The sequence below is a fragment of the Martes martes genome (assembly GCF_963455335.1).
Source record: "Martes martes genome assembly, chromosome: 1".
Lineage (NCBI taxonomy): Eukaryota > Metazoa > Chordata > Mammalia > Carnivora > Mustelidae > Martes > Martes martes.
Window position 1 is genome coordinate 155,632,708 of NC_137888.1, and position 23,361 is coordinate 155,656,068.

At 40.3% G+C, this 23,361-nt stretch overlaps 1 protein-coding gene across 4 annotated transcripts in view; it reads right to left on the minus strand.

Moving 5' to 3' along the window:
- Window positions 1–22,505, minus strand: part of ANO10 (anoctamin 10) — a 218,966-nt gene extending 196,461 nt beyond the window's left edge. For 2 of the 4 annotated variants that reach the window (XM_080796633.1, XM_080796630.1), the window contains exons 1-4: window positions 22,431–22,505; window positions 14,171–14,323; window positions 10,399–10,596; window positions 8,874–9,008 (exon numbers count right to left, since the gene is read on the minus strand). In XM_080796633.1, the coding sequence (XP_080652759.1) occupies window positions 8,874–9,008; window positions 10,399–10,596; window positions 14,171–14,309 (472 nt within the window). In that variant the 5' untranslated portion in view covers window positions 14,310–14,323; window positions 22,431–22,505. The remainder of the gene's footprint in view (window positions 1–8,873; window positions 9,009–10,398; window positions 10,597–14,170; window positions 14,324–22,430) is intronic. The other 2 variants (XM_080796631.1, XM_080796632.1) reach the window with 1 other exon arrangement.
- Between the last annotated feature and the right edge of the window lie 856 nt (window positions 22,506–23,361).

Genomic DNA, 23,361 nt, shown 5'->3' on the forward strand with positions numbered 1-23,361 from the left:
TCAAACTATACTACAAATCTATAATAATCAGAACGGTACTGGCACAAAAACAGATATGTAGATCTATGGAACAGAATACAGAGCCAGGAAATAAAGCCATGCATATATGGTCAGTCAATCTACAACAAAGGAAACAAGAATACACAATGGGGAAATGACAGTCTCTTCAACAGATGGTGTTGGGAAGACTGGTCAGCTACAAGTAAAAGAATGAAATTTGATCAATGGATCAATTTCTTACACCATATACAAAAATAAACTCAAAATGGATTAAACACTTAAATATAAGAGCTGAAACCGTACAACTCCTAAGAATAATACAGGCAGTAAACTCCTACATTGGTCTTAGCAATATATTTTTGGTTCTGGCTCCTCAGGTAAGGGCAACATAAGCAAAAATAAACTACTGAGTCTATATCAAACTAAAAACCTTTGTACAGCAAAGGAAGCCATCAGAGAAAATGAAAAGGCAACCTACTGAATGGGAGAAGACACTTGCAAATGATATATCTGATAATGGGTTAACATCAAAATATATAAAGAACTCATACAATTCAGCAACCAAAAAACAAAACAAAATAAAACAAAAAATCTGATTAAAAAAATGGACAGAGGACTTGAACATTTTCCCAAAGAATACATATAGAAAGCCAACAGACACATGAAAAAATGCTCAATATCACTAATCACTAGGGAAATTCAAATCAAAATGACAATGACATGTCATTGTGTCAGAGCAACTAGTATCAAAAAGACAAAAAATAATAAGTGCTGGCAAGAATATGGAGAAAAAGGAACTCTTAAGGACTGCTGGTGGGAATTTAAATTGGTGCAGCCACTATGGAAAACTGTATGGAGTTTCCTCAAAAAGCTAAAATAGGGGGACGCCTGGGTGGCTCAGTTGGTTGAGCGGCTGTCTTCGGCTCAGGTCATGATCCCAGCGTCCTGGGATCGAGTCCCACATCGGGCTCCTTGTTCGGCAGGGAGCCTGCTTCTCCCTCTGCCTCTGCCTGACACTCTGTCTGCCTGTGCTCGCTCTCTGGCTCTCTCTCTCTCTCTGACAAATAAATAAATAAAATATTTAAAAAAAAAAAAAAGCTAAAATAGGAATTTCATAACATTCAATAATTCCACTTCTGGGTAAATACCTGAAGAAAATGAAAACACTAATTCAAAAAGATAATCTGCACTTCTATGTCCATTGCGGCATTATAGCTGCAATAGCACAATAGCCAAGATATAGAATAAACCTAATGCCTATGGACAGATGAATGGATAAAGAAGATGTAGTATATAAACACACATACAGTGGAATATTACTCAGCCATAAAAAAGAAAGAATGAAATCTTGCCATTCGCAACAACATGGATGGACCAAGAGGGTATTATGCTAAGTGAAAAAAGTCGAACAGAGAAAGACAAATACCAGATGATTTCACTTATCTGTGGAGTCTAAAAAGCAAAACAGGGACACCCAGATGGCCCAGTTAGTTAGGTGTCTGACTCTCAATTTCAGCTCAGGTCATGATCTCGGGGCAGTGAGATGGAGCCATGGTGTTGGGCTCTGCACTGGGTATGGAGCCTGCTTAAGAGTCTCTCTCTTTCTCTCTGGCACTCCCACTCCTCCCCCTGGCCTCAAGCTTTCTCTTTAAAAAAAAAAAAAAAAAAAGCAAAACAGATGAACAAAATCAAAACAGACTTATAAATACAGAGACCAAACTGGTGGTTGCCAGAAGGGAAGGGGATCAAGGGATAGGAGAAATAAGTAAAAGGAGTTAAGAGATATAAACTCTCAGTTATAATTAGAAAGTCATGGAAATATAAAGTACAGCACAGAGAATATAGTCAATAATATTGTAACAACTTCATATGGTGACAGATTATAACTAGACTTCTGATGGTGATCATTTTATAAAGTAAATAAATGTCTAGTCACTATACCATATACTTGAAATTAATAAATATTGTATGTCAACTATATTTCCATTAAAAAAAATAAAACTAAACAACCTAAACCAAGATTCCTTCCTTTAAGAATGCTGAATGGTGCGCCTGGGTGGCTCAGTCCTTAAGCATCTGCCTTCGGCTCAGGTCATGATTCCAGGGTCCTGGGACTGAGCCCGCATTGGGCTCCCTGCTTGACGGGAGGCCTGCTTCTCCCTCTCCCACTCCCCCTGCTTGTGGTTCCCTCTCTTGCTATGTCTCTCTCTCTGTCAAATAAATAAATAAATAAAATCTTTAAAAATAAAAAAAAGACTTCTAATGATCTGTTGTCAAATACTAGGGGTTCTTACTATTACAGCCATTTAATGATTATTTTGCTAAACAAAGCAAAATCTAACTGAAGGGAAGTGATAACTAACCTAGTCATCACTAATTATCTAACACCTAATTAAATAACACAGTAATAATACTAACACAGTTGCTTCTCTCTTTGGCTAATTAACACATGCTTATTTCAAAAGCAACAACAAAAGTCTCTCTCATGTCTCCTTACAGCGTCTCTGTGCAGGTCATGCTGCCTCCAATCCAGAAGAGGGATGAGGAGCGCACAGAGCACCCACAAGAGGAGAAGTTGCTGCCATGCCCCAGCACCCTCTCCCACGTCCCACTGCACTCGAACAGTCAGGTGTGAACACACCACTCGTGTCTCAATAAGGAAAAGACTGCTTCTCAGAAATAACCTGTGTTCTCAAAATACATTTATATTCCTGTATTGTTTTTAATCCTGCTTAATAGAAAAACTGCATATATGCACCAAAATACAGTACATGTATGTGTGCATATGTCTGTGTATGTGTGTGTTTGCATATGGTGATGCACCCAGTGATAGATGTATTTATAGAGAGAAAGAGAAATATAGAGATATATATGTATTAATAGTTAAATTTTCTTATGTACATGCCTGCTACATGATATTTACTTGAAACTTTATTACTCTTATAAGGTCTATTAATAATATTAGAAGACAGAGTGTATCTGACCACTCTATGTGTAAACAGAAGATATTCAGAAATAGTTACTATAATGTCCTAAAAGAATGACAATATAAAACTAAAGATGAGCTGTGCCATCTCCCATCAATCAAAACGTGATAATCTTCTGACAGACATTTGGAGACAGAGCTTCAACCTAAATAGCATCCCTTAAGATACAGTCAATATATAAGAAATTCCCAGCTCCCTTAACTCCTTTTTCTAAAGAAAATCTTTCATTGTGTTACTTGCGTGACTATTAACTATTGGAAACCAACAGGAGAAGGCAGAGTCTTTGAGTGATCTCAGCTCACAGAGAAAACCAAGATGAATGCGACAAAGACACATGTAGAGACATACTTTTAGACGTCCGTCCACATTGCTCGCTGTGAGACAAGGGAGAGCCTGACTGCAAGCACCCAGGACCTCCTAATTGGCTCAAGGTCACATTCACCCCAACAAAAGTTGCCATCTACTTAATGCAAGCTATTAAAACAGAACGTTGTGGCAAACAAAATCACAATCATTGCATATAAAATCAAATTAAACCTGCAATAGCAGGGAGAGTTTCTCATGAAAGGCCTGGCTAGCTCTCACAGTGCTGATGGGATCACAATGAGCAGGTTACAATCTCTGCTCCCAATTAGCTGTGGGAAAGAGGACACCCAGGGAGTGTCTCCCGTGAAACTGAAAGGCCAAAAGGGGGGGGGGGGCACCTGAGTGGCTGTTAAGCGTTTGCCTGCAGCTCAGGTCATGATCCTGGGGTCTGGGATTGAGCCCTGTTGCGCGGTAGGGGAGGGTGAGGGTTGGGGGGAAATCCCTGCTCAGTGGGGAGCCTGCTTCTCCCTCTGCCTCTCACTTCTCCCTCTCTCTCCTTCACAAATAAAATCTTAAAAAGAAAAAAAGCTTTTCTACTTATTGCTATGGATTAACTTCATGGAAATCTAAGATTTTAGGTTACTCTGAGTTTTATTTGCTCTAATATTTGCACTCTGAAAACAGTTCACGCTTTATAATTATCCATAGCCCATATGTATATCCCATTTCTTCTTCAACCAAATATTATAACACAGCATTTTAGGGATCACATTTTTCAAATATATAAAGGAAAACAATAATGCAGATTTTGAAAATCCAGCCTTGACAATGGAAATATGATTCTTACCTCAGATGTACAAAAAATTTTCAAATGACCACGATGAGATGATTTTATTATCTTTATATGTATTACCAAAAAGAAAGAAAGAACGAGTGAGAGAGAGGAGATCCTTGTTTATAAAACCCCCATCCTGCCAGCAAGAAAAGTATTTCTATTACAGCTTTAGAACACCACACAGGGCACCTATATACCCAAGAAAAATCCATTTACATATATTCCTTTCAAGGTTTTCATTCAGTTGAAAACTTCTCTCTGAACCAGCTGGGAGCATTTGGAAAACTGCTGCTCCAGAGTCCCATGTGGTGGGAATGCACACACAGTCTGTCCCAGCCACAGAAAGAGGATGTACCTGTGCAGAAGCTAGCAGAAGGAAGCAGGGACTTCCACATAAGAATCTGAATGTGGATAAACAGGAAGAAATGGGAGGCTGACATTAACAACCAAGATGGTACCTCAGTCTGTTTTGTACCCAGCTGTGTCTTATTTCCACTAAGAGATTAAGAAAGATTTAAAATTCTGGAAAGGCACCAAAATGCTGGTGAATACAGAATGTAGAACTCCTGGTAACAAAGAGTGGCAGAAAGATGCCTCTGCCCTGTTCTTGCTCATGATAAAAGTTAAAAACAGCAAAGGAAACAAGACAGATAAAGGGAAACACCTATCTTTGAAGAAACTAGAAAAACACTTATAAACCCAAATCACAAACCATGAGACAAGGCTTTAAAAAGTCAGCCCAGGCTAAGCTAAGAGCATCCATGCCTCTGCACAATGGGGTCAAGGAGGAGAGGGGCAGGGTTCTCCTGGACATTGAGGAGTGGGGACTGCCCCACTGCCCAGATGTGGACAAAAAGGACTCATGGTGGATCCCTGAGCTGCATCTGCTGGAAAAGATAGTGGTCTGGAAGAATAAGGGCTCTCTAGAAAGTAAGTAATAACCACAAGTAACTGGCATAGAACTATGCAGAAATATTACAGGGAAAAGGAAACCAGAAACAAAGGCAGAGAAGAAACACAGCAGGAAATTATAGCATTGAGCAATGAAAGCCTATGAAATTAAAGAAATGAAAGTAAGCCATCTCCCTGAAATTAAAACCCAAAGAAGAGCTATAAGAGCTGAAGGTGAGAGCTCAGAAAACTGATTTAAGACACACATAAAACTCCTACAGATGCAAAGTCATAATTAGAGCTAACAGGAAATACTGAAAACACAGGAAAATGGTAGACAAGCCTAAGAAATTACATAAAACCTTAAAAATATTTCAGAGAATATTTAAGAGTCCACACACATGTAACTGGCTTACCTAAAGACAAGAAGAAAGTAAATACAACCAATAACTCATAAAAGTTTACTGAAAAAATTCTTCTGCAATCATTGTAATCTTTAATACACACATTGAAAAAATATATGTCCAAAAAAAACTGCTACAATATAATCAATATCAAGACATATGCAGATAACTAGGAATGTAGACAAATAAGAATCAGTACCTACATTCAGATTTCTGCAAGCCATACAGATCAACAAGAGAACAAACAAAAGCATCCATAGCACATACCTACAGCATAACTCAGAGACAGGGGAGTCCACAAAATCCAGTTCACATGTAAATTAGACAATAAATGACCAAAAACACATTCTTCTCAAGTGCACATGGGACTTGAGATAGGATAGATCAGTCAAGTGTTAGGCTGCAAATTAAGTCTCAACAGATTTACAAGTATCTATCGTAAAAAGTATCCTCAGACCACAATGGGATAAAGTTAGAAATCAGTAAAGAAGGAAAGCTGAAGAATTCACAAATGTGTGGAAATTAAAAAACACATTTTTAAACAACTAATGGATCAAAGAAGACATCACACAGGAAATTAGAAAATACTTAGAGATGAATGAAAACAAAAACACAACAAAACTCAGGAAACACAGAAAAAAGGAGGAAATTTATGGCTAAGGACCTCAAACGAACAAACTACCTTAATTTAGAAACTAGAAAAAGGAGAACAAACTAAACCCATAGCCAGCAGAAGGAATGAAATAATAAAGATTAGAGCGGAGACAAACAAAATAGAGGAAAGAAAGACAATAGAAAAGACTAAAGAAATCAAAGGTGGTTTTTGGAAAAGATCAAAAAAATTGACAAATACTTTGCTAGATGAACTAAGAAAAAACGAGATGACTTAACTTACTAATTACTAAGATCGGAAGTAGAAATGGGGACATTACTACCAATTCTGCAGAAATAAAAAGGATTGTAAGAGAGTGCTATTAACAACTATCTAACAACAAACTAGGTAACCCCACATGAAATGGACAAATTCCTATAAATACAAAAGCTACCATGAAAAGCTATCATAGGTAATAAGAAATAGAAAATCTGTTAATTAGGAAGGAGATTGAATTAGTAAGGACACTGAAAAATCTCCTGACAAAGAAAAACCCTAGACCTGACAACTTTGCTGGTGAATTTTACCAAATACTTAAAGAACTAATACCAATCCTTTTCAAACTTTCCCCCAAAGTTGATGAGGAATACTTTTTTGTTGTTGCTGTTTTTTATTTTTTAGAGATTTTACTTATTTATTTATTTGACAGAGAGAGAGCGTGAGCCAGAGCACACAGCAGGGGGAGCAGCACAGGGAGAGGGAGAAGTAGGCTCTCCACTGAGCAGGGAGCCCAAGGAGGGGCTTGGCCCAGGACCCTAGCATCATGACCTGAGCCGAAGGCAATTGTTTAACCAACTAAGCCACTCAGGTGCCCCAATGAGGAGTGCTATTAAGTCATTCTATGAGGCCAGCATTACCCTGATACAAAGCCAGACAATAATACCACAAGAAAACTACAGATCACCAACCCTTATAAACAATGATGCAAAAATACTCAACAAAATACTAGCAAATTCAATTTAGCCACACAGTAGAAAGATGAGACAGCAAGAAAGTGGAATTTTTTCCTGGAATGCAAGGATAGTTCCAGTAAAAGCCTACTGTGTTCACCATGTTAACAGAAAGGGGTGGCGGGGGAACTACATGATCAACTCAATTGATGCAGAAAAAGCATTTAATATGAGTCACCACTTTTATACTCAACAAACTAGGAATAGAAGGAAACTACCTCAACATAATAAAATCCATCTGGGAAAAGCCCACAGCAAACTTCATACTGAATGGTGAAAGACTAAAGTTTTTCCTTCAGATCAGGAATATGATAAAGAAGCCCACTTTCACCACTTCCATTCAACATAGAATTAGAAGTTCTAGCCAAAACAATTAGAGAAGAAAAAAATGCCTCCAAATTAGAAAAGAAGAAGTAAAATTATGTGTTGATGAGCAATATTGTATTTTATGTAGAAAAACCCTAACTTTTCTGTAAAAACATTGTCATGGCTAATAGATGAATTCAGAAAAGTAGCAGGATATAAAATGAATAAATAAAACAAGCTGCATTTCTATACATTAACAATGAGCTATCTGAAAAGGTAATTACGGAATGAACACTGTGAAAAGGAATTATGGCAATCCCATTTATAATAGCATCGTAAAGAATTTTTAATTAATTTTTTAGAAATTAACTAAAGACAAAAGATGCACACAATGAAAAACTACAAAACAATGCTAAACAAAATAAGACGTAAATAAATGGAAACACATCCCATGTTGACAGAAAGTAGAAAGCTGGTTGATTATGCCAGAGTCAGAGGAAGAAGGGAGGTAGACTGATTGTTTAATGGATACAGACTTCTGGTTTTACAAGATGAAATGAGCTCTGAAGAGGGATGGTGATGATAGTTGTACAATATTATGAATATATTTATATCATTGAAAATCTTTTAAGATTTTTAATCTTCAATCTTCAAATTTTGTTATGTGTACTTTATCACACTAAGAGAAAGGGAGTTAGTTAAGAGATAAACCACCATACAAAGTGGGTGATCTATGATTGGATCTCGGTTTGATCAAACTAACTCTATATATTTGGGGATAACTGAGAAAATCTGAAATGGACTGGTTCTCGGGCATCTGTCCTCCCAGGGCTTGGGGCCGGAGGAGTGGGTAAAGACTGGAAGATAGTATTATGCAGCCTAGAGAACACAGTGACTTACATGTTTAAAGTGCATTTGGACAGCAAAAATGCTCTGAGGCCTTGCCACCACCTGGTCGGGGAGTGGTTTGAGGCAAACTTGAAATTACACACTGTAGTGAGCACTTCCATCTGCAAACTAGTATTCTCACTCAAATGGAATGACACAAAATCACAAAATTGCAAACTGCTGATTTGCATTCAGGTATTATGTCACTTTGTGATTCTTCCTAAGCCTTGCTCCCAAGTTCTCACTGAGATGAGAAGAGATGGAAAGAGGGCTCCAGGAAAAGGTGATGGCTCCTGTTCTCATTCCTCCCCAGACTCCCTAGAGTGTCTGGACATAAAGTAAACTTTGCTAATCTTAATATGAGTAATACGTGTATGCATTCACACCTAATTTTAAGCTAACTGAATGCTGTGAGACTGCAATTAATAAGTAGCGAACCATATAAAACAAATACATTGATCTAAAGGTACAATATAATGAAGCTCCAGTAGCAAAAGCTATGTTCACACAGAAATAAGTTATTGTAAAGTTCTATGCATTTTTCAGTAAGAGGAAAAAAAAATAAAGCTTTTCTAACTTGTTATTCATGTCTACTAAGAAAAGATAATTGCATTAGAATGTGTATTCATGAAGCTGGTTGATACAATGACTTACATAATGATTTTCCTGGATACAACTTTGCCTGGGGGTAACCAGGGATCATCTTTTCTTCTCTGGCTCTAAGATTTTCAAGCTCATGTTTGATAATGAATTGACATTCTGCCATTGTAAGGAAGTCATTATTGTCATCTAAATGAAAGCAAAAATTTCCAGTTATTTTCTCATTAATAGCCAAAATAAAATTAATAATATTCATATAACTTGGGATTACAGAAATGATGATATAAACAAATAACAAAAGGAGTTAGCAAAGTATAAAACTGATAAATTAAGCAGAACATAAAGCACCTTAGATATTCTTTAAGAATAAAAATATTGTTTTGCCCTCACATAATACAACTCTTCAATCATTGTATGATGTTACCCCCTTATTCTGCAGTTTTTTCTTTCCAGGCAGTTAGTTACCCCATGAATTACAGTCCAGAAGTGGCTGATCCCCTCCCTCTCAACTATCATCAGAAGGTCAGTGGTAGCCTAACACTATGTTCCAATGCCTAGGTCATTCACCTCACCTCAATTTATCAGCTCATCATCACAAGAAGAAGGGTACGTACAGTAAAATAAGGCACTTTGAGGAAGGGAGAGACCCCATTTGCATAATTTTTATTACAGTAGATTGTTATCATTGTTCTACTTTATTATTGTTGTTGTTAATCTCTTATTGTGCCTAGTTTACAATTTAAGCTTTATCATAGGGATGTGCATATAGGAAAACAGCACATACAGGGTCCAGTACTACCTGCTATTTCAGGCATCCAATGGGAGGGCCTACAGTACTAGTTCTTATGTAATATAGTATAAACATCCAAATGGCAGCTACTTGGCTTGATCTCAACTAATACCAATGGCATAAAGCCACATGCTCTTTAATTCTAACTAGGGATGACCTGAAGTTTGGCTGTGTGACAAATTCTCCTTCCTCAAACTCACAAGCCTAGGCCTGTCCCTTCTGGAGTTAACATCTCTCCCATAAATGAGGGAGAAGATAGTCTGATAAGAAAATAGTATTTTGGGGGCACCTGGGTGGCTCACTAGGTTAAATGCCTGCCTTTGGCTCAGGTCATGATCTCAGGGTCCTGGGATCCAGTTGTGCATCACACTCTGCTTCTCACTCTCCCTCTGCCCCTCCCATCCCCACTTGTGCTCTCTCTCTCAAATAAATAAATAAAATCTTAAAAAAAAAAAAAAGAAAACAGTATTTTTTGGGCAAGTGAATCCTCCTAAATGAGGTGAATTTTACCATTATCCTTTACCCACTAAATAACTAAGTAAGGCCCATGGACCATATTTTATAAGCAAATTTTAGTGGAACAGTTTACCCATTCATTTCTTATGGTCTATGGCTGCTTTTGCTTTCCAAAGGCAGTGTCAAATAACAGTGAGAAAGCATATGGCCTGCACAGCCTAAAATATTTACAATTTGGTCCTTTACTGAAAATGTTTGATGACCCCTGATCTACTCATCAGTAACTTATTTTTGAAATAAATTGATTCTGATAGAAACAATCCTGGGACTCACCATCAAAATCTTTGAAGTTATGTCGCGTTCCATATGTGAAGGCTCTCATAGTGTTATCATTACACTCTTTTACCAAACCTATTGCTTCTGCACCCAGTAACAGTGTAATCTTAGAGGCACCAACAAGATATAAGTTCTGATTTTCTAGTGTTTCTTTCTCATATTTATTTAATAGTGGTCTAAACAGGAGCTGGGCACCTTCAAAAACAAAAGATAAGCACAATCTTAGAGAAGTTTCAAAAATGAAAACATTCTAAATAAGTATTATTTCTAGTTTGATATAAGACAAATGTATTAACAAAATTCAAATCTATCTTCCAAATAAATAAGAATTACAAGTAAGTTGATTTCCTTTAGAAAATGCATTCTAGCTTCCTGTATTTCTGCTCACAAGTCTGATCCCTTATGTGTGACTTACTGTCTTTCTGTCTTAAAGTTTGTAGTATCTTCTCCATTCCCAGAGTCCTAGAACATTCCAATGGTAAGCCATTTTCATCTACAGTGCAGGGCACTGTGTGGGCCCTTCCCATCTGAAAAAGCATGGCGTCAACCTTAAGTTTCCCTTTGATGATTTCTTCTCCTTTTTCTCTATTCACTTTCTAGAACTCCTTTTATTCAGATGTGTACCTCCTAGACTAGTCCTCTAACTTCCTTACTTTTTCTCTGTCAAAGTTCCCAATTCTATCCCTCTTACTCTACTTTCTGGGAGGTTTTATCAAAATTATTTTCTAATCCTTTTACCAAGTTTTTAAATTTTGCTTTTATACTTCTACTTTATATATGAGCTTTTTTTCCTAAATGAGTATTTTACAGTATCCAACTCCTGATCTCTTGATTTATCAAGAGTATCCAACTCTAGGTCTGTCCTAGCTTCTCATAACTGAGATCTGAGTTTTAAATTTTCTTCTTTGGCAAAGTTTGCTGTTTTGTTTTGTTTTTTTAAAGATTTTATTTATTATTTATTTGACGGAGAGAGATCACAAGTAGGCAGAGAGACAGGCAGAGAGAGAGGGAGGCAGGCTCCCCGCCGAGCAGAGAGCCCGATGAGGGACTCGATCCCAGGACCCCGGGATCATGACCCGAGCCGAAGGCAGAGGCTTAACCCACTGAGCTACCCAGGCGCCCCAAAGTTTGCTGTTTTTATCTTTTTGTTTAGTTTTAGCTTTCTCTTTCATGTTGGGGATTTTCCTCAGATGTTTGGTGATCTTTTATTGTATGTGCATATTTAAGAATGGGATTCTAGGAGGCTGTACTTAAGTTCTGAAGGCTTAGATGGAACTCATTAAAGATAACCTTGAATACATAGTCATCTAGCCAGGTTGTTTTCCATGGTCAACTCTCTTGATTTCTCCACCTTTGGTTATTTTGTCTTTGATCAGACTCCCTAAGAAAGATTATTCAACCTGCTTCCTAAATGATTTGAATGTAGCTGCTAACATTTTAGAAACTAAATTAGATATGAGATTGGTAGGATGGAGGATAGGGGGAATAATACTCAGTTATTATTCTATTTTCAGTAGAGAATCTCTGTTTTCAACTGTGCATAAAGACCCCACATCAAAATCCAAGCATCTTGCATTCAGTCTTCTGCTGTGATGGCAGAATACAGAAGGGATCTGGGGATCTATTTCTTACATGAATCTCAGTCAATTCTTTTTTTTTTTTTCTTGGTACTACTTAATTCCACCTCTGCAAGCCCCTAAAGTCACTAATAGCTAAGGCTTTAGGAGTATTCTGTGGTGTTAAACTAAACTGACCTCAATTTATACCCCTGCCACCTTCAACTTTGACTTTTTTCAAGTCTGAGAAGCTATTTACCACTCATCCACCTGTTTCTAGCTTCCAAAATGATGATGCTGCTATATTCTTTCCTTTTTCTTTGTCAAACTGGACTTATCTCTTTTTAAAAAATCATTTTATTGTCATGTTTGAAAGAGAGTAAAAGTAAACATGAGTGTTAAATCCACTACCTTTACCTGAAAGATCAGAATATGTTTTTGGAACGTTCTTTTCATATTTCCCAGCAGGGTAGAAAGATGCCCACCCCCACGTCATCCTTGTGTTTCTCTGCTGAAGGCACACAGTGAGCAGGGAAGACTGGGAATACACTGGAGTCCCTCCCTCTTAGGCACTACAAATGCTCTTCCATGACAGGAATTTTATTTTATTTCATTTTTAAAGATTTCAGTTATTTATTTGACAGAGAGAGAGAAAGTGAGAGAGGGAACACAAGAAGGAGGAGTGGGAGAGGGAGAAGCAGGCTTCTAGCTGAGCAGGGAGCCCACTGCAGGCCTTGATCCCAGCACTCTGGGATCAGGACCCGATCCCAAGGCAGATGCTTAACGACTGAGCCACTCAGGTGCCCCCATCACAGGAATTTTATTTTTTTTTTTTTTTATTTTTTTTTTTTTAAATTTTTTTTTTTTTTTTTTAATTTATTTATTTGTTAGAGAGAGAGAGAGCGAGCGAGCACAGGCAGACAGAGTGGTAGGCAGAGGCAGAGGGAGAAGCAGGCTCCCCGCCAAGCAAGGAGCCCGATGTGGGACTCGATCCCAGGACGCTGGGATCATGACCTGAGCCGAAGGCAGCTGCTCAACCAACTGAGCCACCCAGGCGTCCCATCACAGGAATTTTAAAGAAGGGACTCCAGCCCAGAGAAACACCTCAGATTTAGGGAAGAAAGTACCTTGTTTTTAAGTTTTCGTTTGGTTCAGTTGTTTGCAAAAACTTAAAAATTCCACTTTGATTCAAGGTGTTATTATAAAGAAAGCATTTTGGTTCACAGTCAAAATCTTTATTTAAAACAGTCTAAGTTTTTTTTTTTTTAAAGATTTTATTTATTTACTTGTCAGAGAGAGAGCGAGGAGCGAGAGAGCGAGCACAGGCAGACAGAGTGGCAGGCAGAGGCAGAGGGAGAAGCAGGCTCTCTGCTGAGCAAGGAGCCCGATGTGGGACTCGATCCCAGGACGCTGGGATCATGACCTGAGCCGAAGGCAGCCGCTTAACCAACTGAGCCACCCAGGCGCCCCAGTCTATCTAAGTTTTATTCAGTGTTTGGAGACTTTTTAAAGTTTTAGATGAATTTTTAGGTGAAGTGCAAGCGCAAAACAATTCTTGTTTTGTGTAGTTTTATGAAGTGTTTGCTCATGTGAAATGTCCTCCATTCTCTCACCCAATCTAGATCCCTTTCCACCCTAGGAGAGAGCTAAGCTTTGGCTTCTATGAAGCCATACTTTCCGAGCCCAAAAACCATCACCAAGTGTTACCTCTGTCTTCCCGTTACTCTTCCAGCTAGTTTACATACAATTCATTTTTAAGTATCACGCACTGCTGTGTAACAGCTCTTTCATTAGGGTTTTTTGGAGGGGGCGTTTACCTGTTACTTCAATTTCCAGGAATTGGCATTCAGTCTCCTTACACTGACAGTAACATCCTTGCAAGCAGAGACCATATTAATCTTTACCTTAGCATCATAACTGACACGTAGAGAGCACTCAATAGATACTTGTTCATTCATTTGATAAATACTGACCTACTATGTGCCAGGCTGTGTACTAGACACAGCGTTTATAGCTGTGAACAAAATCACTCATGTCACTTATAGTCTAATGTAGATTTAAGATCTCTTTTCAAGTCCAGATGAATAATAAAGAGCAAAGAAATGGATTATTAATTTTAGAAATATATCAATGAAATAACTATAAAACATATTTGAAAATATATTTTTAGTCACTAATCAGGACTGAGTCGGAGTTATATTTATTTTACTTACCTCCATCTTCCTTTTTAGAGACAATTCTGTTCTTCAGCCATTCTTTAGTTTCTTCTTTGACATCCTGAGCCAGTTCTAGAACGACCAAAGGGGTGAAGGAACTCTCACAAGTATCCAAAGCTGATAAGGTCACTTTCATCTTTTACAAACATGCTAAAATTAAAATAAAATAAAAAGCACACGGGTTACAATGGAAAAGAGAAATATATAGAAATATATAGACAAATATATATATTTGTATTTTCTCTTAACTACACCTAATTCTGGCTTCCAAGAAAAGGAAGATTTTTCATGATCTAGTTGGGTTACACAATAGGCTCAACTAATGGTTCAGAGCACACATGTGAGGTAGGCCCATGTGAAGTCAGGGGGAAGACCATCCTTTTCTGTAAGCAGCTCAGAACACGGCAGGGAGGACATTCAGGTAAGGGAAGGACAGTATTGTCAAATGTGCTCTCACACAGGAAGTTAAAGTAAGAAAGTATTTACGAGGGATGTGACACCTGAACAGGATTCAGAAGAATGAATAGGAGTTTGCCGGGGAGACTTGGACAGCATTCTAAGTAGAGGAAATAATATTCCCCTACAGATAATGATGAAAAACAACCAACAGAATCAGAGGAATACAAGTGATTAAGTATGGCTGCAGCACTACCTGTGGGTGTGGGGAGGGGGGCAGGGTGCTAGGATGGGAATGAGCAGGTACTAACAAGGGACCCTGATTACAAAGGAACTGGGCTTTGTCAAATAAATGATGGGAGTCACCAGGTCAGTAAGAACAGGGAACTAACACAGTCTGAATTCATGTTTCAGTATGGAGTTGATGTCCCCAGCATCAGCTTCCCTTCCTAGTTTTTCTTTCTCAGGAACATCACCTTTATCTTCATTTCCAAGCCTGAAAAATACTCAGGTCAACCTGGACCCCCCCACCCCACCCCAAATGGCATCAGTCACGAAGGCTTAATGGCCTCTCTCTAAAATGTTTTTCATGTGCATCTCTTTGACCCAGTGACTTACATCAGGGACGATTTCTAGACTTTAGACTTACTTGTATTAGCTTTGTACTTGATACAAGTTTTAATGATTCCAAAGTACATGTTCAAATCAATTCTTGGGAATAATCACAAAAGGAGTGATCAACACCACAGAATACCTTTCCACTCTTTGGGGTGAACCATGATCTTGCAACAAGCTGATCAAACAGACCAGAGTAATCTGACTTGACAGTGATAAGCTTTTGTTCTTCTCTAACAGAGCACAGTTTTGGGGCAACGTAAGTATCATAAATCAATTCTGGATTCACATCATAGCACAAATGCTTCAGGAATGCTATTCTAAAATGCCAGCCAAATCCAAAGTCAGCATGCTAGGCTCTATGAAGGTAACCAGATCAAAATAGGACCCAGTACTCCCTTTCCAACAGTTAAAATGATATGGTCAGGAATTATACAGAATGAAATAATGATAAAAGATAGCAGTTAGAGCTATGGGAACTCAGAACACTTGATGTGCAAAAGTTTTTAAACAAGAAAAAAGGGAGAGAAGCATGTTCTACACAGGGAAAGAACATGTATAAAATCAATTATGCAAAAATAAAGACAGAATAGGAGAAGAACAGTAAGACTGGCCTGACCAGAGCAGAGAGGGCAACATTTTGTGAGCTGTGACCATTTAAGGATAAGAAATGCTACACTTCACATCCGCTCCAGTGGCCAGAAAGGAGTCACTGTAGGTTTCTGAGCAGAGCATTAGCAACATGTCAGAATGATATGAATCTCAATATGTAAATTTAGGGGGCAAGATTGTGAGTGTTTTTCATCTTTCAATTCCCCTGAACTTCTGAAATTTTTCATAACAAAAAGTGGGAAAAAATGGTTAATCTACCAGTAAATTATAGAGACTTAAGCATCATCAACTTTTAAAAGGAAGTATCAAATGCAACGAACACTACTGCAGTACTTATTTTGGGCCATGCTGTGACAGTCTGAAGGTACAAAAGTCAGTCAGGTCCCATCTCACTCACTTCTGGGGAGTTCATGGTCTTTTAGCAGAAGCAAGTGTGCGCCAAATCATTCTAGCACAAGGCCTGAGTACAACAGCAGTAACCGGGTGGGGCAGGGCAGCCGGAGGAGGCGGGGATTAACTTTCTGGGAAGGGAGGCTGAAAACCAGACAGCCTTCAACTTGGAAAAGGCACATGGTGACTCTAAGACTTCTGACCTGGGACATGGGACAGAGTAAATAAAGAGACATGTTGGAAAGAATGGTAAGGTTAAGGGCACAATCAAAGGTTCAGCACAGTACATGTGGACATGCATCAAAGATGGCAGTTTTCTGGCAATTATGCATTGCCTAATGTCAGTAATAAAAGGCCTACCTTATTCATAATTACCAGGTCATAAAACAATCTTTTTGAGACACTAAATGAGGGTTTCCATTCTAAACATGTATATGAGCATCAGCTAGAGATTCATAATAAATACTTATGCACTGATTTATTCTCATTTGAGATACTATACACCTTTCATTACTTGAGACAACCTTAACAAGATTTCCAATATATTACAAACAAAAGTGTCACTATCTCTGATATCCAAAGAGTTCCTACAAATCAACAAAAAAATACAAAAAACTGAAATCACAAGTCACAAAAGAATACAAGCAGCCAACACACCTTGAAAAGATGTTCAAACATACTAATAAACGAAATGAAAAATAAGTAGAAGATGCTTTTCCTTTTTCAGATTTGCTGAAGTTGAAAGGTGGACAGAAGCCAGTTCTGGAACAGGTGCAGAAAATTGGGCATTCTTGGGGTACCTGGGTGGCTTAGTGGGTTAAGCCTCTGCCTTTGGCTCAGGTCATGATCTCAGGGTCCTGGGATTGAGCCCCACATCGGGCTCTCTGCTCAGCAGGAGCCTGCTTCCTCCTCTCTCTCTCTACCTACCTCTCTGCCTGCTTGTGATTTCTCTGTCAAATAAATAAATATAATCTTAAAAAAAAATGAAAATGAAAATTGGGCACTCTCACACATGGCTGACAGATATAACCTGATACCACCTTTCCAGAAAGCAGTGTGGCAGTATTAAAAGCAATATTAAATACTCCAACTACTTAACACAACAATGCTATTTCTTAGAATTCATGCCAAAGAGATAATAAAGTAGAATATATATATATACACATATATATATAGGTATGTGTGTATATATATATGTGTATATATATATATATACAGTGAAAGTTCATGACAACTTTTTTTTTCTCTTTCTTATTTATTTTTGGGTTCTAGTTACAGCAAAGAAATGAAAAAGAAACAACTTACGACCTGAAAGTCTAACGAGGAGATTGGCTAAATACATAAAGTGTGTCACAACTATACAACAGAACCATCAATACTAGCATCCAGATGCAATTATATTAACATGGAGAACATTTTAGAACACATTGTAAGGTTAAAAAAAAATGCAAAGCATGATCCCAGTTATGGATAAATACAATCCATACTAATAGCAAAATGACAACACTAGTTTTGCTGGGGACTTACTACATGCAAAGCACTGGGCTACTCATTAAATTCTCACACCAACCCCATGAAGAAGAAACTCTATCACTTTCATTTATCAGATGAGAAAACTGAGGTCAAACAGGGTAAGTAGGTTTGTCCTATGTCACACAGTAACAAGCAGGAAAGCTGGGATTTAAACTCTAGTGGTCTGAGGCCAGAGCTTAGACCCTGAACCGTGTGTGGAAACACACATTTCAGTCTACACTGTTTGCGGGTTTTGTTTTGTTTTTTAAGATTTTTTTTATTTATTAGTCAGAGAGAGAGAGAGAGAGAAAGCACAAGCAGGGGGAGCAGCAGGCAGAGGGAGAAGCAGGCTCCCTGCTGAGCAAGTAGTCTGATGCAGGCAGAACTTGATCTCAGGACTCTGGGATCATGAATGAGCTGAAAGCAGACACTTAATTGACTAAGCCACCCAGCATGCATTTTAATAAATGTGCCACCAGTGATTAGTCAGATATATTTCTCCAAACTGCCATGTCTAAGTAGCAGGATTTAAACTGATTGTTATTTTCTTCTTTACATTTTTCTTTTTGATTTGAATTTTAATGAGCAAGAGTTTTTTTTATAATTAGAAAAAAATGGCTTTTACGGTTGTATATAGAATATACAATATATTGTATATACAGTTGTATATAGAACTATATACATATACCACATATAGTTGTATATAGAATAGTATAAAGACCCGCATTTTCAACAGTAAGTATAAAATATACCCTTTAGTAAAGGTCAAGTGATATTTTTAAAACTATAATACAAGATAATATTTTGCTCTAGTCCCCAGATTAAAAACATACCAACTTTGTACAAAAGAAGTTGCCAAACTTTAAAGACTGGAGTAAAAGTTCACTAATGGTGAAAAGCCTTCTGTCTGACAGTATACACAATGAAAGGACTCGGTACCTAGGCACACCCGCTCCTATCCAGAAGCAAATGGCCAAAAGCACCAGAGGGCTGCACAGTGATAGAATTTTTAGAGCAGAAGGACCCTTGGGGTCATTTAGTTCCATGACCTCACCATATCATGTTCATCAGACCCAAAATCACACAAATATGTGGCAGATATGGGACTGAAATCCAGTGCCCTTTGAATGACATGAAAAAGGTGTGGGTTTTTTTGTCCTTTTTGTGAACTGAGTCCATAAAGTCAGTTTTACAGTCTCATCATTAGAAGGAACACTGGCCTGCCCACACTGTGCAGCGGCATGCTTTAGCTCCAAAGAAGTCTCATAGACTAACACAAGTGTCAGTGTTGTGTGGACACTGCTCTGAGCAATGTGAATGGCAGGTGGGGGGTGGAGGAGAAGGCCCACTAAGGCTTTTTAGTGGAGTTTGGTAAGACTTGACCCCTTTGAGGCTCTAGTACAGAAAATGCTCTTGAGGTTTCCACACTGTTGATGACAGCCCTTTCAGGACCAACTCTGCTCCGTTCATGCTTGCAGTTTTCAGCTGTCCTACGCTTATGCCATCCATTGAGCCACAATGTACTTACAAACCTGGTTACCTAAGATGCCCCTTCCCCACCCTGCAACACCTCCTGTGGTCTCTTCTTCTAGTCCCTGTAATCCACCTAGGGGAACCTAATGCTCAGGAAATTTCTGTATAGGAACAGCTCTGTGATGCCCTTTCCTTGGGGGATTCCTGTCCCTGTTCTGTACACAGCAGGGTACAGGTAAGGAGGATTCAATTTTACAGTTTACAGGACAGGGTAATCCAGGCGTGCCCTAAACCTACATCTCCCAATTGGCTAGCCCAGTGGTGTGAATAGCAAGTCTAAGGTGGTGAAAACAAGAAGCCTCATGGCAGCCTTGGCCTAAGCTGAGTTCTGTAATCTGCTTTTACCAGAGGATCTTAATAGGAACTTGGTCCACCATTACCAGGCAGGATCAGTACATGGGACCAAAATACCAGATGGGCAGACATGAGGGCTTTAAGTATGGGAAGAAAGGCTCATGGTACTACTTGGGGCCAATCTAAAAACAATGATTCAACATATGTAGTCTTCTTAGACACTGGAAGGTAGCATGATTTCTACAACCAGAACCAATTTCCCCCTTTTATCCAGGCTGTCAGCCAGGACAGCAGCCAGGAAGGACTAAAAGGCTTAGCATACAGGTTCCATAGATACTGTGGGGCATAAGAGAGCCATCCCAAATTCTGCTCTTTGCATGTGCTGAACTGCACACAGGGTCAAAGAGAGGCCTATAAATGAACTGGACTCACATGACTTTTACTTTAGCTACTGGAATCACTTGCCTATAATAACAGGTAAATCCTGTCCATAGAGGTTGAAACGCACATATGAAGAGAAACACACTGTGAGTTCAACCATGGGTGGGAGGTTGAGGGGCTGAGAGTATGTGCATATTTTATCAAGGATCAAAAAAAGAATAGGAGACCCTGTATTCTCTTCCTGAACTGGTGGAGAGGGGACAATGGAATTATAAATTAAGAGGCTAGTAAGAAGGAAATGCACCTGCTATCTTCAGAAATCACCTTATTTCAGACTTAAGGAGAAACATAAACCAAAATTACAAAATTTTCTGTCATGAAGCAAAATAGGAATACATCAGTGAGAGAAAAATGAAGGGCCACACTGATTGAGCTGGAAAATGAGAGGGATTTCTTCAGGAGAAAAGTTGCAATTTTAATGGCCAGGGCTAGAAGGAAGAAGGACAGGGCCCCTCCAGAGGCCCTGAGGGTAAAGACAGCTTAGAGACATCCTCTGAAACCTCCAATAGGCAGTTAATTATGAGAGCAACTGTGGGATATTCCTTCTTTGAGACCTAAGGCAGCTGCCTCTTGGTGTTATATCAGATGTGGGCAAATTTGATAGTAGAAAATCAGCACTGCACACACACACCCTCACTAGAATTTGACACTCAGTGACACCAACAAGGTAATGAAGCTGCTGAGGCCTATTCCCATACTTGGGAACATGGTGGCATCAGGATTCCACAGGAAGACGCAGGACAGGTGAGACAACTGAAGACAGCCTGGCCGTAGTAGCCCAAGCCCAGGCCTGATTAGATGCTACACCAGCAGGCGGCCACCTGGACACAGAATCACCCAATTGAGCCTTGCCACAGACTGACCGATGAAGTGAAGCAACAAACTTCTCATTCAAACTTTCTATCTACTCTCATTATGCCACACACTGTCAAAATTTTGCTTATTTGGGCTGGAATGATGTCTGAGAACCTGGGGCAACACCAAATCTCACCTGTAAGCATAGCACTTGACACAAAACAACTCTAATATGTGATAAAAGAATAAATCCATATGATAACCATACAACCATTTAAAAAGATATTTAAGGAAACTTTTTAATGATCCAGGAAAATGCCAAGTGGGGAAAAAGCAAAGTAATATAACAATATGATCTCGATTATGTAACATGTACATTTAATACACAATAAAATACAAAAAGAATTAAGAAGAATTGCACCCAAATGTGAATAGGGTTGGTGAAATTACATGGGATTTTAATTTTCATCCTATTTTTTCTCAATGTTCCAAGTTTCTACAATGGGAAAAAAAAAAAGTTTCACTGGCTTTTTAAGTGCATACACTCCAATTTACCAGGCCATTTCTATTCCCTTCCATTATTTTAGACCTTTTAAATTTCATTCTTCACGGGCAATTCTACGATTCTTTCAGCAATAGCTGGTCAGAACAGATATGGTCTACTTTCCACAGTGAATTGAAAACTATGTACCATACAGAATAGGCCCTTAGACAACATCCAGCTCTGTAGGTTAGTGTGACTTCAAATTGAAAGGAGACAAATAATAAAGATTTTTTTTAACTCCACGGGATTAGATTTTTAAAAATTAAACTCCACAGGATTTAAGAGAATGGGATACAACTGTTTTTCCGTCTGAGTGAACCTCAACTGTATTTATTTTTAAGTCCGGAACCTCCGCACGCTGTCTTGGCTGGGGAACAGTGTTTTGCCGCAGACAGCGCACACCAAGCCTGGCGCTGTGAAGGTACCGGGAAAACAGAAGCAGCCTAAAGGAAATCTCTATTCCATCCACATTTCTTCGGTGTCCCAGGCACTGCTCCTGACTTGCATTTATTACTTAAACTGTACAGTGTGTCCCAGTCAAGAGCTTGGAAACCCAATCACCCTGATGTGAAAGAGAGCATGACCCCGCAAGTTCCCTCCAGCCACACTTCGTTCTGACATACCCTAACCGCCCCCCGGCTCCCGGGACTGTCTGGGGGAAGCGTGAATCCTGAGCCCCGCTGAGCTGGTCCTTCCAAAACACGCCCTTAAGCTTCGCAGTCTTTTCCACCCCCGCCCACGACCTCATTCTCCTTAGCTCTGAAGACCCCCAACCCCACAGCCAAATTCCAGCCCCAGGTTTCGGCCTCACTACGTTTCTTTCATTGCTCAACCCTCCACCGCCTAACCCCTCCCCAAATCTCGGCTCTCCCCAGCCCCTACCTGCGACTGCCATTCCCCAACACCTTCAGCCCTCCCTCCCCCATCCCGCATCTGCGCCCATTCCCGTCCCACTTCCCCATTCCTGGGACTGCCAGTACTGGGAGGTACCCCGGGAAGGAAGGAGGGCCGGCGGCGTCCCTGGAGGCGCCCCGCCGCGGCGGGGCAGCCCGGGCTCAGCTCCGCACGGACCCTGACTCTGCGCCGCCGGCAGCGAGAGGGTCTGCGGTCCCCTCCCCCACGTACCGGCCGCAGCGGCACTCCACGTCTTCGCAGGCGGGCCCGAGAGCCAGCGCGACCCGGCCGTGGACGCTCGAGGGCGGGGCGGGACGGGGCCTGAGGGGCGGGCGCGCCGGGCGCTGGGTGTGGCAGGCCTGGCGGGGCCCAGAACGCCGGAGCTCTCAGGCAGGGCCGGACCACGCCGGGAGAGGCGGGGCCCAGCACTGCGTCGCACTGAGCGGGGCGGGGCCTAGCAGGGAGTGCTCCAGGCGCGGACCCGAACGGCGCGGCAGAAAAGTGAGATGGGCCTAGCTGGCCTTTGGCCTGGAGTGGGAACGGGGCGGCGCACGGGAGAGGCGTGCCGCGCGCGCTGTCACTCTTGAGAGGGAGTCGGACCACAGAGTGGGGAACGGGACTTCCCGGGGCAGTCGCACCGTGGGGGGCGGGACCACGGTGAGAGGGCGTGCCCTTACGAGCTGTCATTCCGGGGGGGGCGGGACCACAGTGGGAGAGGCGCGTCTTGTGGGCTGTCTTTCCTATGAGGGGCGGGGCCTCGCTGGGCCGTCGCGCCGAGAGGGGGCGGGACCTAGTAGGTCCGCTGAAAAAGAATTACTCGTATCCAGGCTCCCGCGGGAGACCTGTTACCGAGAGTAATAGCTTTTTTCGTAAAAGCGGCAGTCCTCCTCGGGTTTCCTTCCCTTAGCGAACACGGGTACTAACGTAGGTCTTTCGTAAAGGGAACGTTGGGAAAGCGACGGGTGGGGGTGGAGGGATTAGTCTTCGCTTTTCGATTTAGGCTGATGCTCCGCTTTCGGAGAGCCAAGGAAGCCTGTATGTCTCTTCACATTTTCCTCCTTTCAGTCTCTTACGGTCCAGATTCCACTTTTCCTGTCACTTTCAAATATAAAAGCAAATACCCGCCTCCCTTCTCTCTCAGAAGACCTCTACTCTCCCCTTT